This window comes from Desmodus rotundus, chromosome 7 (genome assembly GCF_022682495.2).
Source record: "Desmodus rotundus isolate HL8 chromosome 7, HLdesRot8A.1, whole genome shotgun sequence".
In the NCBI taxonomy this organism is placed as follows: Eukaryota; Metazoa; Chordata; class Mammalia; order Chiroptera; family Phyllostomidae; genus Desmodus; species Desmodus rotundus.
The window spans coordinates 22,492,267-22,507,813 of NC_071393.1; the positions used below are offsets into that span (position 1 = coordinate 22,492,267).

A 15,547-nucleotide genomic window follows, 5' to 3' on the forward strand; every position below is an offset into this window, starting at 1 on the left:
AATTGCACTGGGTGGGGAGAAAACAAAAGTCAGGGAAGCACGGGGAAGGGAAAGAGGACACACGAAGGGAGGAGGAAAGATAGCATCAGAGAAAATGACTCTGAATCAGCAAACTGCGCTTCAGGTATTAGCTACTCTTCCCCATTCACTATGTGAATAGCTTCATGGACATTACACCTGGCCCGCCCACTGTCCTTTCTAGGTGGCCCAGATTCTCTTTCTTGGTACTGGAGTTGTAGGGCATAGCTTCCTCCCTCCACATTACCCCCGAGAGGGTAGGCGGGTTCCCACTGACCTTCATTCATTCTCCGAAACTTGTCCTTGGCCATGTAGCCCAGCACCAAACAGCATCCTCTCTTCTGGAGGCCCAGTTCTGGAAGGAAAACATAGATGTGTGAGCTGGGAATTGGTCAGGTGTCAATGAACTCCTTTTCGGGGGATGTGGCACTTGTTGCTCTTATAAAGAGGGCTACTTATTTATTTTAAAACATTTACATGGCACTTACTATGGTCCAGGCATAGTTTTAAGACACACATTCTTTATTTGATTTCCACCAAATCAAATAAGCACCTACCATTATCTATTTTACACCGTCCTCATTTACATATGTGTTTCGTAAGCAGTCTTCGGTCAAAGGGCTACAGGTGGCAGAACCAGGAGTTTGAACCCAGGTGGTCTGGGTCCAGAAACCACACTTTAACGACTACTCATAGGTTAATGAGGCCCCGTGTGTCCCAGGCTTGGGGACCGCACCAGGCTCACACTGGGACTATGGCAGGCCTGCCAGAGGAGGGGCAGAGTCCAACCAGTGGTGTCCAGCATGGAGCAGTGCAACCAGACACAGAACGCCTGGGATGAAGAAGTGGTGGACTTGGAGGAAGACGCAGGAGTCGAGGCAGAGAAAGGAGCATCTGCCTTTTGGGAGAGCATGGGCTTCTGGGGCTGGGGATCCTGTGCGTCCTTTTTAAAAAACCTTCACCCAAGGTTATGTTTATTGATTTTAGAGAGAGACTGAGAGGGGGACAGAGAGAGACGGAGAGAGAGACATCGATGTGAGAAAGAGACATTGATCCATTGGCTCTTGTACGTGCCTCGACTGGGTAATCTACATATGTGCCCCAACCAGAAACTGAACCCACAACTGCTATGGTGAATAAGATGATGCTCCAGCCACCTGAGCCACCTGGCCAGGGTCTCTGCACTCCTACACTCAGGTACCATTCAGCACTGTCATCAAGCACTGCTGTGGTGTAGACCCAGGGAGGAGCCTTGGGTTGGGATGGTAAAAGACACAAGGCAGACTCTGGTCCCAAAGACTTTGACCTGATTGGAGAAACAAGTTAGAACAACAATGCTAGACAGAAAAGACAAGGCACAATTTTTTTTCACAGTATTTTGTAAATCAGTGCCCACCGTGTGCGAGCATTGGACAGGGTACTTGCACCTCCCAAGAAGTCAAGCTTTCTTCTCCGGTGTTTAGCCTCTAATCCTGATTTGTCTTAAGCCACTTCTAGGGTCTGAAGCAGTTCAGCCCCACATTTCTCTTTGACCCCCACACCAGCCCCATGAGGTAGGCAGATGGGTCCCTGCTCTTCACATGATACAGATGAGAAAATTGAAATTCAAAGATGCTAAACAGCTTCTCATGATTCTTTTAGATGCTCCCCCACCTCTTTTCTTAGAAATCCTACAACTGTGACAGCTGCCATAAACTGGGTGAGTGAATAAGGGGTATGATTTCTGGAAGACGGAATGCAGCTGTGCCTTCTCCCAGGGCTTGCTGGGCTTTTGGGCACCCAGGTGTTCCCCCCATCAGTTTCTCAGAGAAGGCGGGTCCCACTGAGCAGTGGGTTGCAGCAACTTCTCCAAAAGCCCTGGGTGTTTCCAGGCTGTTAGGGCACAGACAGGCTGGGCTCATCCCTCCTGCTCCATCTCTATCCACCTCTTGTTGCCCAGTGCGCCCTCCATGAGTAGCAGGATGAAAGGGAGCTCGGGGCCCAAGGGAGACGGATAAATCAAGCGTGGGGGCTCCTGCCCTAGAGAAAAACAAAGCGTGGCGGGTAGTGGCAGGATGCCATGGCCCAGGGAGGTCGCTAGCTTTGATCTCTTGATTCTTTAAAGGGGTTTATTGACTATCAGTAAAGAGCAGAGAAGCAGACCCGAGCATGCCTATCCAAAGGCACTCACTTCTTTTCCTTTCCTTCCACGCTCACTCATCTGAAGGCACGGCCAAACCTCCCTCACTTCAAACGGCCTTACATCTCGGGCGCCCAAATTGATGATGTTAAGTTCCCTCATCCGAGGCCTTGGCTCTTTCTGCAGGGGCTCCTGCTTGGCAAGGCCACGTGGATCAAAGCCCCTTTGATGTTTACTTACTATATTTGTGGATTCTTTCTAACAACCGCCTTCAAGAGGCAGGAATGTGGCATGTCAGGAGGGGGCCGGCGGAAGTGCCAGCTGTGAGGAGGCGCTGAGCATCCCTGAGCGAGAGCCTCTTGCCCGAGACTGTATTGAAACCTCAACAGGCTGAAAACAGGCAGAGTGAGCCAGTCCATTGCAAGCGCACGCGATTGTTCACCATAAGAATGATACAGCGGCTGATGAGTCTCGTTATATTTTCCAGGGACTTCTCAGGTGCATTTAATGGGAAAGGGAGCCTGGGCTCCTGGACAGAGCCCGGGAGGAGACCAGGCATGGGGGCAGAAGGTGCTGGACGTATTTCTACCAATCTCCTGTTGGTGCTCCTGGAAAGTCCCCTCAATTCCCAGGGAAGTGGAAGGGGCATAATTTTCCTAAAGATTTGGCAAGTGCGGACAACCCGTTGAACCCGGGTCATCTACGGCGGCTGTCTCTGGCACCCCCACTCAACCCGTCTGATGCCAGCATAACGGGGCCTCCAGAGCGGTCGCCGGAGGGGAGGGGCTGCACATATCATTATTATAAGTAACGGCCTCACTGACCATGTTTGATTTTTGCAGATGACCAGGAAAAGAAGTTTTAAAAACACTTGATTAATGAAAGAAATGGAGGACGAGGCAATTTCTCAATGTATTTGGCTCATTTAATTTGACACGTGTGGGTTCATCTTAATTATTTCGGCAGCAACATTACAAGGTGCTAATGAGCACACTGCAGAAATCTGTCAAGTGAGAGGGCTCTCTGACTGAGTCTGGACGGAGAAGTGGGGGGTAGCCGGGGGGGGGTCTGTGTGACGGCAAGCAGGTTGGAGGACCAGTGAGGCGAGCCTTAGCCAGGTGGCTGCACACGAAAATGTGGGAGTTCTTCAGAGCTAAGTTAGAGGTCACTGGGTCCAAGTGAGGAAGCAGGCCAGCAGGGCTGAAGGGGGCGTGGGGCGGGAGGGGCACCTGGAACTCAGGTGAGAACCGGGCAAGTAGGACCCAACTGCTCTGGCTTCCGGAAGCCCTACCGAGCCAGACTAACCAGGTTGTTACAGAAGAGATGTCCCAATGTGACAGAAAGAACTGTGTCCTTCACTTTGTGAACTAGACCAGCCTCTGGGCTGCCACATCCCTTGTCACATTGCACTGGGATGGAGGGTGGAACCGGATCCCAGATGCCCACTTTAGAACGAAAGGCATGATGACAGAGGCGTCTCCATGGAGACTTGGGGGCTGCAGACTCAGGCCAGGCGCTTTTCAGTCGCTGAACCACCAGGTGCACCAAAGGCGTCCATGGGAAATGACTAACATGGAACAAGGGGTCCTGGCTTTAAACAAAAGTTCGCTGCAAAGAAGTCCTGGGTCACCTGTGGGCGGGGGTGGAGGGCACTGTCTGCGGAGAACAAGGGGTTAGGAAATACTGCTGAGCAAGGACACAGTTACAGGAAGAGCGTGTTTCTGGGGGGGAAGGGAAGAATTCATCCCAGGAACTCCTGGCCCCTCGACTGTGAACATTTGGAGTGTGCCTTTTTTTTTTTTTTAACTCTGAGTCCCTGGTTCCAAGCACAGCACCTGCTAATTTAAGGAAAGGGCCAACTAAAGAAATATTGGGTAATGATGAGTTTTTCTCCACCCAGGTCAGAATGAAATCAAGCAGGTTAAAAGTGGCACGAGGGATTGGGTAGGAAAAGGGGGTGGTGGAGTGAATGAGAGCTGTAATTCATTGGAACAGGAGTCTAGGAAGTGGGAGATTTTCCTCTCAAAAGGAATAAAAAGCTTTATAAGTGGAAAAGTTTCCCTTCAGTTTCAGAGAATGAAGATGGGACTTTTTCCTAGCCCCGGGGTTTTAAAATTCTTATTAGTAATAACAATGACACAGTGATATTACTTCACATTTGTGAAATATGTATTTTTTTTCACGATGCTGCCATATTCTCTAACTCATTAGTGCCTCTGTGAAGTAGGCAAGGTAGGAACTACTTCCCTCATTTCCGTTTCAGAATCTGAGGCACAGAGAAGCAAAATGACAATTCAAGGCCAAGGTTGGTACCAGTGCTCAGGCTGGAACCCGGGTCTGGTATCTGGCTTAGTTCTGGGGAGAGGGCTGGCAGCCCAGGGCAGTGGTGGCTGTGGGGGCCCAGAGGAGGAAGGAGGAGCTGCAGGCCGTGGGGTGGCCCTTGCCGAGGGCCCCAAAGGCTGGAGATCGGCCTGGGGTCCTGCTTTGGTTGGGGGTCCTGCTCAGCGGCCTCTCTCATCAGTGGTGGTCCAGCACTGCCATGCTGATGGCAGGAAGCTGGCGTCTCATGTTTGGAAAGTTCTGGCCTCGATTCTGTCGAACTGCTTTCACATTGGCTCTGTACAGTCTTGTTTTCAACACGATCGCTCACGCCCCAGGCCATGGAGCCGCCCATAAATCAGGCAAAGGAGAGTTTTCTGACCCACGTCTCCAGGCCGGAGGCTGGAGGAGAGGTGGAAGAAAGCTGGTCAAGCCCGACCAGTCCTCGCACGTAACTTGGGCCCTCGAGGGCAAGCAATAAAAGTTTAATAGCCCAATAATACCTGTTTCATGATTTTCGAGTCCCCTTGCTTGCTAGTTGTATGTTTATTAAAGGAACTATAAACTTTACATTGTTGTAAGGACATAATTGCTATTTCATTGCTTATTTAATATGAGTTAATTATATTAGAACTAAGTTTTCCCCTGTTCATATTAAGTATCAATTAGTTGTTTTAAACTATTGATTTGTATTTAATTAACTATGCTATTACATACCAATTAAATTTTTCTAAGAGAAACCCGGAACAGCTGTGATCTGAAATCACGTTTTTAAATTAACAAATTACATAAAAAGCTGATGTCGAGTTGCTCTGTTTTAGGAGCAGTGGACAATCGTGACCATTCCCCAGTTTCCGAGGCCACCGGCCCGGGCTCACCAGCTCCTGTAGGCAGCAAAGCTGCTCCTGACCCTAGGGGACAAGCACCCAACGGTTTTCCGCAGCAGCAGCAGCAGCAGCAGGGACTGGCATCAGGGCACCCCTCAGCTGGGCCGTTTCTGGGCTGGCGCAGCCCTTTCTACAGTGTGGCCAGGGCAGGTGGTGCATTAGCGGGCCTCCCCACCAGCTGTGGGTCTCCGATTACCTGTGTGGCTACTGGCCCCAGATGCCACGTGCCTGCAGGAAATCTGGTGCCCATGTGGTCCCCCATCAGTCCTCTGGCTTCTCAGAGTCTCTGCTGCACTGGCCTGAGTCCGTATGCCATGAACACGAGAAACACAGCGGTCGGTCACGTACTGAGTAGCCCTGGGCATTTTACTCTCCTTGACTTGTTTCAACCTCCCACTGACCTTCTGACCACAGGTATTGTTGTTCCTGTCTGGATGTGTAAAGAAATAGACATGTCCGAAGCGTAAGAAGTGTGTCCAGCATCCTTCCCCTGTGACGGCAAAGCGCGGTGTACACCTGTGTGCGTCCTCCGTGCCTGGTACAGCCATGTGCCTCCCCTCACCTCACTGCCCCATGCCTTGGGGGCTGAGAACAGCCCACTTCCCCATGCCCCCACCCCACTGGTTGGTAGCACCCAGGGCTCACCCACCTGGGGCCAGGCTCACTTAACTCACCACCGCAGTGAAGCAGACACTCACTGGTCGCTTATGATGTGTTACTCTCTAGCCTAAGCACTCTGCGTATATTATTTTCCTCAATCGTAAAAATCCAACGCAGTAAGTACTATTATTATTCCTATTTGATGGAAGAGAAAACCGAGCATCCACACGATTCAATAACTCACTTAGGGCCATACAGCTAGGAAGTGTGGGGACCAGTGGCATGGATTACAAATGCAGTGCCTCGGACTTCTGGTATACTCTCCGTGTGGTGCAGGGGGTCGGGGAGCGTGATGATGTTAGTTGAAGGGCTTTATGGGAAGCAGTTTTATCGCATGTACAAGATTCCTGCGGCCTCTCTGATTTAAGATGTCTAGTCCCAGCGGGTTACTAGCTCTGTGGGGGACTGTGACAGACAAGCAGGCCCCGAAAGGCCATTCCCGCCCCCGGCCTGTCATCGGTCTACTTATCCTGTGAGGAGCAGGGGCTGCTGAAGGCCCTGTGCCTGGAAGGCTGTTAGACTTTTCCTGAGACAAAGCTGGAAGTTGGTGAATCATGTGTGAATGGGGCCAGATGTTCCACAGCTGTGTGCCTGGGGGAGGCCCTGCCTGGTGTAGCCCGTCAGTCAAGCAGGGAGGCCAGGCAGAAGGAGGCCATCTCTTTTCTCTTTTCTAGGAGGGTCAACGGAGCCCCAGAAAAGTAAGACTGAGAGGAGAGGAGGCCTGCCAAGCTCCCCTTCCCACTCCCCACGCCCCGCCCCCCTCCTGCAGTCCTCTTGAGGCCCAGGTCTTCGGGGAAGGAGAGGCCCAATAAGAGGCTGTACTATAAATATAAGGCGGGTTTGTGGATGTAATCTCCATGCACATTTGTAAAGATGTGGATTATTAGCGGCGATACTCAGGTGAGGCTCAGGGAAGGTGAGTGGTTTTTCTGAACTCGCACTGGGAAGGGGAGGAGCCAGGAGTACACAGGATTACGCCCCAGGCCCATGTGATCCCAGAGCGCAGGCTGTGCCCATCTGCCCGGATGCAGTCTGGATGCCGCACACTCAGCCCAGGAGACAGGCAGAGACCCCCCTCCCCAACACCACCCCAGGAACAAGGGGACCACGTGTGTCCGCAGGGTGCTGGCGGATGGAGTCATAGGCATTGCTGCCAGGTGGTTGCACCACTGCGGAGCCCAGTGGGAGGCGGACCCCTGGGGGTCCGTGTCTGGAGCGTGGGACGGTCCCCAGGGGGAGGGGCTGGGGAGGTGCAGGGAAACACGGTGAGCGTCCTGGCACGGCGGTTGCACAGTCGTGTGCTTTCACACCTCGTCACCCACCCGTGGCCCAAATAAGATCCTAAAAGCCGAGGATTAACCAGGAGGGTCTCAAGGGGGCCACAGGCTGGCTTTAAAGGCTTTATCATGGAATCAGACGTCAACGGGTGGTCTTTGCCCTCGATCCCACGCCTCACCACATGGGATGAGGTGGGGGGGCATCTGCTCGTCCCTGGTATGAGGAAGAGGGGAGAAACAGGAAAACATGTCCCTTCAGGGGGTAGGGTCAGGCTGAGCCTCAGGGGGCTGGAATGCCCCCCACTCTCTGGGCAGCAGAGCCCTACACAGGACAGCAAAGTGATGGCGTGTCCTTGCCCCCGGCGAGCAGTTATTCACACCCTGTAGCCAGGCCGTGCTCAGCAGCAGGGCCGAGCCCACCCAGAAGCTGCACACCCTCTGTGGGGCAGGGGGGCGGCTGTGTGCAAGTGTGAGGCCTCTCCCTGCTCCACAGCTCCACACAAGCCGCCCGAGCTGGGACTGTCTACTGCCGGGATGTGGGCAGTCTGGGGAGCTGAGGCTGGCGAGGAACAGGGACGTGGTGGGGTCGGCCAGGCCTCCAGGGCAGCACTACGGGCCCGCCCTGCCCACGTGGCCAGGAGGAGAGTGAGGGCGGGGTCAGGTGGAGCACCAGCAGAGAAGGCAGGGAGCCCTGCTGGCCCCCCAATCCCAGGCCCGCCTCCAGCCTCACACACCTCATTACAACCCTGCGTCTCGCAATTAGATTGCGCCTGCCAGTTACCTCTTGGCACAGCAGCAATCCAAGCTCAGTGGTGGCTTGCTTTGTTTATGCTTTGTATTTGTTTACTTAGTAATTATTTACCTAGCTATCCGTGTTGCCACACGGAGCCCCAGCCCGTCGTTTCTTTTGCCTTCAAAACCCAGGAAGGGTACATGCGGTCACTTCCACTTGGCATGTGGGGACAGGTGGGCAGGAGGCAAGGACCTTGGTGAGCTCTGGTTGGGGGACGCCTCACAGAGGGGAGTAGAGTGCATGCCAGAGGCTGGGTCTACCCCCCCGTTCTTGCCCAAGATGCTTATGGAAGGAAGGTCCACTACTTCCAGAAAGCTCCACGGAAGCCCGTCATCCTGCGGGACTGGAATGTGGGTCAGAGAACCTGATTGTGTCAGCCGCTAGCACACCTGTAGTGTTAGAAGCACCCGTCAAACGCAAGTTCTATTTGACCCGCACCGCACTGAGATGGTCCTGGAGGAGGGCAGAGGAGGAGGGAGAGTGCCCACCACTTACCCAAAGTCACCGGCCGGTAACGACAGAGCTGGGATGTGAACACGAGTCTTCGGGGAAAGCCAAGCGCCCACATCCCCTAGAGCCCCGGCTCCAAGCTGCAAGCCCGGCATTAGAAATCAAAGCACCGCTCTTCTCTTTAATGATAACCTTTCCGGGGGGAGAGTGCGGAGGAGGGGAGCCCGAGAGCTTTGATTAAGGAACTGACCTCAAACAGATCCAGGGGAGTCGTTCTGAACCAGCTGCCATCATGTAATAAGAACAGGAAAGTTGACTCACACGAGGCCAGCCCAGCGGTGGGCTGATTGCTAATAGGCATGCCAGGAACCCGTGCGTCAGTAGGTGAGCCCTGGTGGGGGGGGGTGACCCCGTTTGGGGGCATCCAACCTGGCAGCCCCACCGGAGCAGAGGACGAGGGTGATGGGATGGAATGACAGGGAGAGAGCAGGCACCTGCTCGCTTGTTATGCTGCTGGGAGAGTGGGAAGGAACGCAACTCCAGCTGATGCCTGAGACAAATGTCCCCCAAGGAGGAAGTGGTGGTTACTCACCACCTCGCCCCTGCTTGGCGGGTTGTTTGTGGGCTGTTCACGGGTTCCTGGAGCACGAGTGAGTGATACCACAGAAGAGCTGGCCCCCCAGCCCCACCCCGACCCTCTGGCTCTGCTCCGGGGCCAGGGGCTCACAGCGTCCCTAGTGCATGAGGGGTGTGGGGCTCCATGTGCTTGGTGACCTGTGTCCCTATAAGAAACTGCCAGGGCCCTTGGCTCAGGTCCTGGCTGGTCCGCAGAGGGTGTCACAGCGCTGGTGGCCCAGCCTGGACTGCAGGAGACTTTATAGGTCTTGTTAATTCGGAGAAGGTCCTCTGGCCGGAGGGCACAGAGGGGTGGCCTGGACTCAGACGGGGAGCGGGAGGTCTTGAGCTGTTTTTTGGATGGGACGGCCAGGTCCCTTCCTGGCCCCTGAGACCCCGCAGCTCTTGGGACTCGCACACAGTAGCGTGACCCCTCTGACTGTGTCCCAGCTCTTGGTCTGAGAGTCCACCTCTGTGGTTTCCTCAGTCTGTGCAATGCAGACCTCCTGGGCGAGGGTGAGGACTGCAGATAACTTATGCAAAAGGCCGGGAGGAGAGGAGAGGCGTGTTCCTTCCAACTGCGCAAAGATTCGGAACCAAGGCTGGGCACGCGGTAAGCGCCCCAGAGACGGCGGTGAGTTAGAACATAACGACAGAATGTGTTACTGTAAAGGAGAGGGCAAGGCATGACCGCCAGTCAGGACAAGACTGAAACACCCCAAGCACGCCGTTTAGCCCGAGGGCTCTGGTTCTGCAGTCTGCACCAAGGCTCCTAAAGGCTGCGCCCACAGCAGCCCCAGGGAGGCGGCGCCCAGCTCTCAGGGAAAGGGGCTGGCTCGGGGTGGGGGGGTCCTAATGGGGCCTGCCACCCCTGGCTGTGGGGGCCTGGTTGTCCCCTCTCCTGTGCTCCCTGCCAGAGTTGAGCCGTGGCATCTGCTAGGGGCCAAGTTCCTGGTCAGATGCCAGTGATGCTGGGCCTGCTGGGAGCCTCCCTGCCTGGGGCAGATGATGGCCTGATTTCCTGGTGACCCGGCTCTGCTCTAATTAGCTGGGTGACCTTGGGTGAGTCATCTACTCTTTCTGGGCCTCAATTTCCTCATCTTCAAAATAGAGAGTTGGAACTGGGGCAGGAGACTTAACCTGGTATCGGAGGACCTCAGTCAAGGGTTCTGACACTTGCGAATTTGCATACAAAACTGAGTGTGTGTGTTTTTTCTAGAGAGACTGTGGTTTTTATGTACGCTCCCACCCCAAGCTATAAGTTCTCACCAAAAGGGGTCACTAAGAGCCCTGAGGCTTTGGGGTCTGTTACATCTGAAGGCCTCCCCTTCCTTGATGACTGTGGCTTAGCAATGAAGCTGATGGCGGGGAACTGAGAGCTGGGAGGCTTGTGGACTACTTTTGACCACAGTGTTTTTTCCCGAGTGTCAGCGGCCCCGTGGGAGGAGGCACAATGATCAGCTCCAGCCCCCGGCACAACGTGAAGAACCTCCTGTCTGCTTCCCTCTGTAACCCTAACTGGGGCCACAGCTCACGCAGGGCGAGACTCCCCCCCCCCCCAGAGGGCCAGAGGAGGAACCATGGGGTTCTGGGAGCCAGAACTCGGTGTGGGGTGCGGGGGATGACTCCGCAGGTCTTTAAAGAATTGCCAGCGTAGCCATCCTATTCAGCCCTTACACTGTTTGCTCGAGATTAACCCGCGCTTCTTTGTGTATTTTCTTACGCCTCTGGTCGTGTGTACATATTTGATTTTGTGCATTAATCAGAAATGTCAGAGAATGTTGGAAGCGGAAGGGAACTTAGGAATCTTGCCCATTCAACCTTGGCCAGGGGAGGAAACTGGCGCTTGGAGAAGGGGAGGGATCTGCTTAGGGGCACCGGGAGAGCTGCATCTTTCCCCTCCAGCAGCGCCCGGAGTGGCAAGGAGGCACCCCCACCCCACCCACCTGTGTTCCTCTCCAGCTCTCTTTCCCGACAGCAAAGCCGGCCTTGGTGAGGAGTTCTGAGAATGTGCCCTGCTGACCCAGCTCAGTGCCCTCGACCGTGCTGCTCCTTCTACCGGGTGTGCCTGCGCTCCTCACAAATGTCCCGTTCCGCTCAGTTCCAGACCCCCCTCGGGAAATGCCCTTATCACCCATCCATGCACTGGGCACCCCCTCCTGGACACCCCTATGCCTCACATACACCTCTGCCACGCACCATCGTATGGATGGAACGAAGGTGTATTTTTCTTAGCTCCACCCTTCTAGACTGAGAGGCGGGGACCGCACACAGTGACCCTTGCATCTCGACCCCCCACGCAGACCCTGGCGTAGCAGGCCCTTGATAAATACTGGCACGTGGAGAGTGGGACCGGGACAGTCTACCCTTACGGCCAATGTACTGGCACCTTAGGTCTCCTCCAAATCTTGGGGGCCAAGCTGAGGGCTCAGGTCTGAGGGTCTGTTGGGTGGTGTGAGGGCAGGACTCTGCACCGTGTGGGGGTCAGCCTCTTGCGTGGGTCAGGCTTGTGTGGTTGAGTTTCAAGTCATTCAGGTTTCCACCTTCATTTTTCTCTATTCCTCACTCATCCCATGTTTGTCGAGACTCACTCTGAGTTCGTTCTGTTTGCCTCTCTGGGCTTCCATGTTAGACAGCGTCACTCAGGGTTGGGAAGTGGCACGTCACTCGGACGAGTCACTGGGCCTCACCGTCTGCAAGATGCAGCCACTCAAGCCTACCTGGGGCTGGCAGCGTGTCAGGCGCCTCGCTGTGGCCCCGCACGTGGCTGCGGCTGGCACCAGCGGCCGCTCTGAGTGTAGGTCCCAGCGCACGCGGGAGGGGGTCAGTTGGCTCCCTCTCTTCCCTAGGGCCTTGTTTCCAGAGGCACGGCAAGAGGGCCCTTTCCATCAGCCCGGGAGCGAGAGACTGCTGATCCGCAGACTGAGTTCTCGGTGCCGGGATGCAAAACCAGAGTCTCCCGCACACACACAGGCTTAGGTCATCGACTCCGCCTGTAATGGGGGATGGAGCTGTTGCTCCCCACTTCTCGAATGAGGACACCGAGGCTCCGAGTCCCTGCTCAGCACTCAGCGGGCATAGCACCCTGCCTTCCCTGCGGATCGCCCTCAGCCTCGGGGAGCACTTCCCACATGCGGGGAGGCTCCAACAGCATGGGAGGAAGGGGGCTGCAATGTCACAAGCCCCCTTTCAACACAGGGCCCAGCAGCGTGCTTGCCTGGGCAGCATCTCCTGCTGTCCCTGTGTGTGGCTCGTGGGTTGAGTGTGTGGTGGGGCGGACTTTGAAGGATGGACATCTTCTCTAGCGTCAATAAGCCAAGTGAGTTTGGGTGTCAATTTGTCCAAATGTCACCAGAAACCAATTCAGCCTCTGGACTTTGGAGCCAGTCAGTCTTGTAGCTGAGGCCAGAGGGCAGAGCCCACGGCCCCAGGTCTCTGAGAAGGAGAAGGTCTGGGACACCTGTTGGACCAGTGTGGGTCCTAAGTCCTGAGTGTGGGGGGGGCCTGGAGACCGGCATCCTAGAAACTGGCCGTCCCTCCTCTGTTCTAGACTTCATCCTTGCCTTCAGGGAGAGGAGCTGAGCGAGAAGCTGTGGGATGATCCCCCAGTTCTAGATTCTTCTCAGAGACAGGGGCTTGGAGATCACTCAGGCCCACCACACACCCAGTGCAAGATCCCCACGATAGCATCTCTAAGAAGTAGTCACATGTTTGCCCTTGGATCCTTCTAGGAATGGGGAGCTCATTACTCTACAAGGCTGTGCTTTTCATTTTTGGAGACCTCAACTAAGGTGAAAGTTCTCTACACTGAGCTTCACTATCCTCTACCGACCTGCAACTTTGACTCATCCGTCCTGAATCTGCTCCACACAGAACAAGACCGATCCCAGTTCCATCCGACTCCCCAAAAGTTTAGCAGATGGTCTTCTCTTCTCTAAGAGCAACAACCCTTGGGAGTTAGGGGCCTGGGATGCTGCAGCCAGAGACGGCTCTCTGGTTCTCTATACAGTTAAGGCCCTATCTTCCTCCACTGGTCCTCCCTTAGCATCTCCTGAAACAGGAGGAGGGAAAAATGGGAATTTGCAGGGGAATCCTTGTCTCATGTGTCGGGAAGGAAGGATGATGGCCTGGGTCTTGCGTGGACTTCCACGTGGGTGTGACTACACGGTGTCTAATAGAAGAGGTGGTGTGTGTGTGTGCATTTGGTGAGGGTGTGGGGTGAGTACGTGGTGAGCAGTGAGTGCTTCGGGTGTGTGGGTGCGTGGGTGCGTGGGGACGCTGTTCCCATGTGCGGGTCTTGGGGGAGGGGCTGTGTGATGCAGCTGTGCTTGAAATCCACCTCCCCCACCGGAGAGCTCTCTGAACGTGGCGCCAGCCTTTTCTGCCCCACGGACGGCTGTAGCTCCGTCTGTAAGGCCAGTCCGTGCTCTTGGAGTTGTAAATGTTCCAGCCTTTCTTATCGCAGCAGGTCTGGGCTTACTGACTCTGGGAAGGAAAGGGGCAGCCTAGACTGTGAGCAGAATTCCGTCCTGCGAGAGGCTTTGCCTGCATCCTCTCCCGTTCTCCCACCACACCTAGAGACAGGAGGTGATCCTTCACGAACCTGGGAAGATGCTGAGGATCAGCAAAGTTCCCTGATGATCCGAGGCCACCGAGCATGGAGCAGTAGGACCCGAAGCCTGTGCTGTCTCCCTACGCAGGCCACCTCCATGAAGCAGCACCCATGGAGGGTCTTGGTGGCAGAGCTGGCTGGTGACTCTGAGCAGTCTGCCTCCTGCCAGCCGCTGCTGGCCCTGGAGGATGAACAGGTGGAGAGGAAACCATGACTGTAGCATAGTCTCCCCCCGATTTCCACTGAGAGCTGCTAAGGATTTACCATGTGAAAGGGCGGGTAGTTCCAGAACACAGGCCAGGATACAATCCAATTTCTTCCACTCCGTGCAGGCCAGGGGTTCCGGCTGCACTGTTCCTTACAACTCCCTCGGGGTTGCAGCCCCTCATTTCCCCAGATCCTCCCCCTTGCTGCGTGAGCATTCACCCCTCTGATTCACTTATTACGTGTCTACTGGGCCTTTCCTGTGGCGCTCCATGCCGCCAGGACCCACTCTCTCATCTAACCTGCAAGTTCTCTCATGAGTAAGGTGGCACAGGTCAAGGGGGATGGCAGCGGGAGAGGGGAATGGAGCGGAGCGTGAGGGAGGAGGGGCAGAGACAGCAGGGTAGAGACAGCAGGGCGATGTTCACAGGAGGCGCGTGTGGCTTTGGCCCAGTGCCGGGCATGAGTGTGGGAGGTTCCCTGAGAAGGGCAGCTCTTCTCAGCACCTGGGCTTGCACCTGGGTATGGACAGCTGTTGTAACTCCCCCGCCTGCTGGTCACCCCCAACTCCCACGGTCCTCCTGCTTCTCGCCATCGCTGTGTGACGGTATCTGCTCACGTGTCTGACTGTCTCCTTGGATTGTAAGGTCATTGAAAATAGGGACTACGTCACGTTTTCATACTTGGCACTTGTCTCTGTGACTGGTCCACAGTGGGAGCTTAATGCACATCAACTGAGTCAGACACTGGATGAGAGCTGAAAGTATGAAGATGCGCCAGGCTCATTGCAGCCCTCCGGAGGCCCCATCTTTGGGGTGCAGGGTGCATATGCAAAGGGCAACTGATGGCCACTGTGGTGGGTATGGCCAGGGAAGTCTTCAGGGAGGAGGTGGGACTAGAGCTGGGCCACATGGGGTACTGGGGACTGGTCTCTGGAGGGGAAAGGGCATTCTAGGTAGGAGGAACAGCTCAGGCAAAGGTTCAGGGTAGGAATGGGAAAGACGGAGGCAGGATCTGTGCAGGGAAATCAGGAAGGGTAGTTTGAGGCACACAGTGGAGTGTGGAGCCTGGAATTTCTCCACTTTTGATGGAGAGCTTGCCCAGGCCAAACCCTATGGTCCCCGGCATTCATGCACTGCCCTCCTGGCGCATCTCCTGCAATGGAGGGGGCTGGCATGGCGTCTGTGCACCGTGGGTGAGCAGGGCCCCATGTGACATGGGACTGCTCTGCCCCATCTTCCCCTGTGAGCCCAGAAAGGAAGAACCAGGCTGACTCTACTGGTCCGAGGGAACTCCCACCCCAACCTGGCCGTGGCCTAATCTAGGGATCACCTCTCCAGCCAGGATGAGGTCTCAGAGTAAGACTACAGAGTAACACAAGGCCGGGAAAGGAACAACCAGAGGGAGAAGCTGGAGAGGGGACCGACACTCACTGAGCCCCTCCTGGCTCCCTCACCGCCTATGGTAGGTGCTCATAGTCCCAGTTTACAGGCGGGAAAACAGACACTTTTGGGAGTTAAACAAGCTGCCAAGGTCAGTGGAAGCGGGGTTGATGGCAAAGCCTGGCCCCTCCCTTCATTTGGCCCTGGTCTG

The 15,547-nt window shown here is 55.2% G+C and overlaps 1 protein-coding gene across 4 annotated transcripts in view; it reads right to left on the minus strand.

Moving 5' to 3' along the window:
* Positions 1 to 15,547, minus strand: part of KIRREL3 (kirre like nephrin family adhesion molecule 3) — a 493,300-nt gene that overhangs the window by 104,750 nt on the left and 373,003 nt on the right. For all 4 annotated transcript variants that reach the window (XM_045192910.2, XM_024557364.4, XM_045192908.3 and 1 more), the window contains exon 3: positions 296 to 373. In XM_045192910.2, the coding sequence (XP_045048845.1) occupies positions 296 to 373 (78 nt within the window). The remainder of the gene's footprint in view (positions 1 to 295; positions 374 to 15,547) is intronic.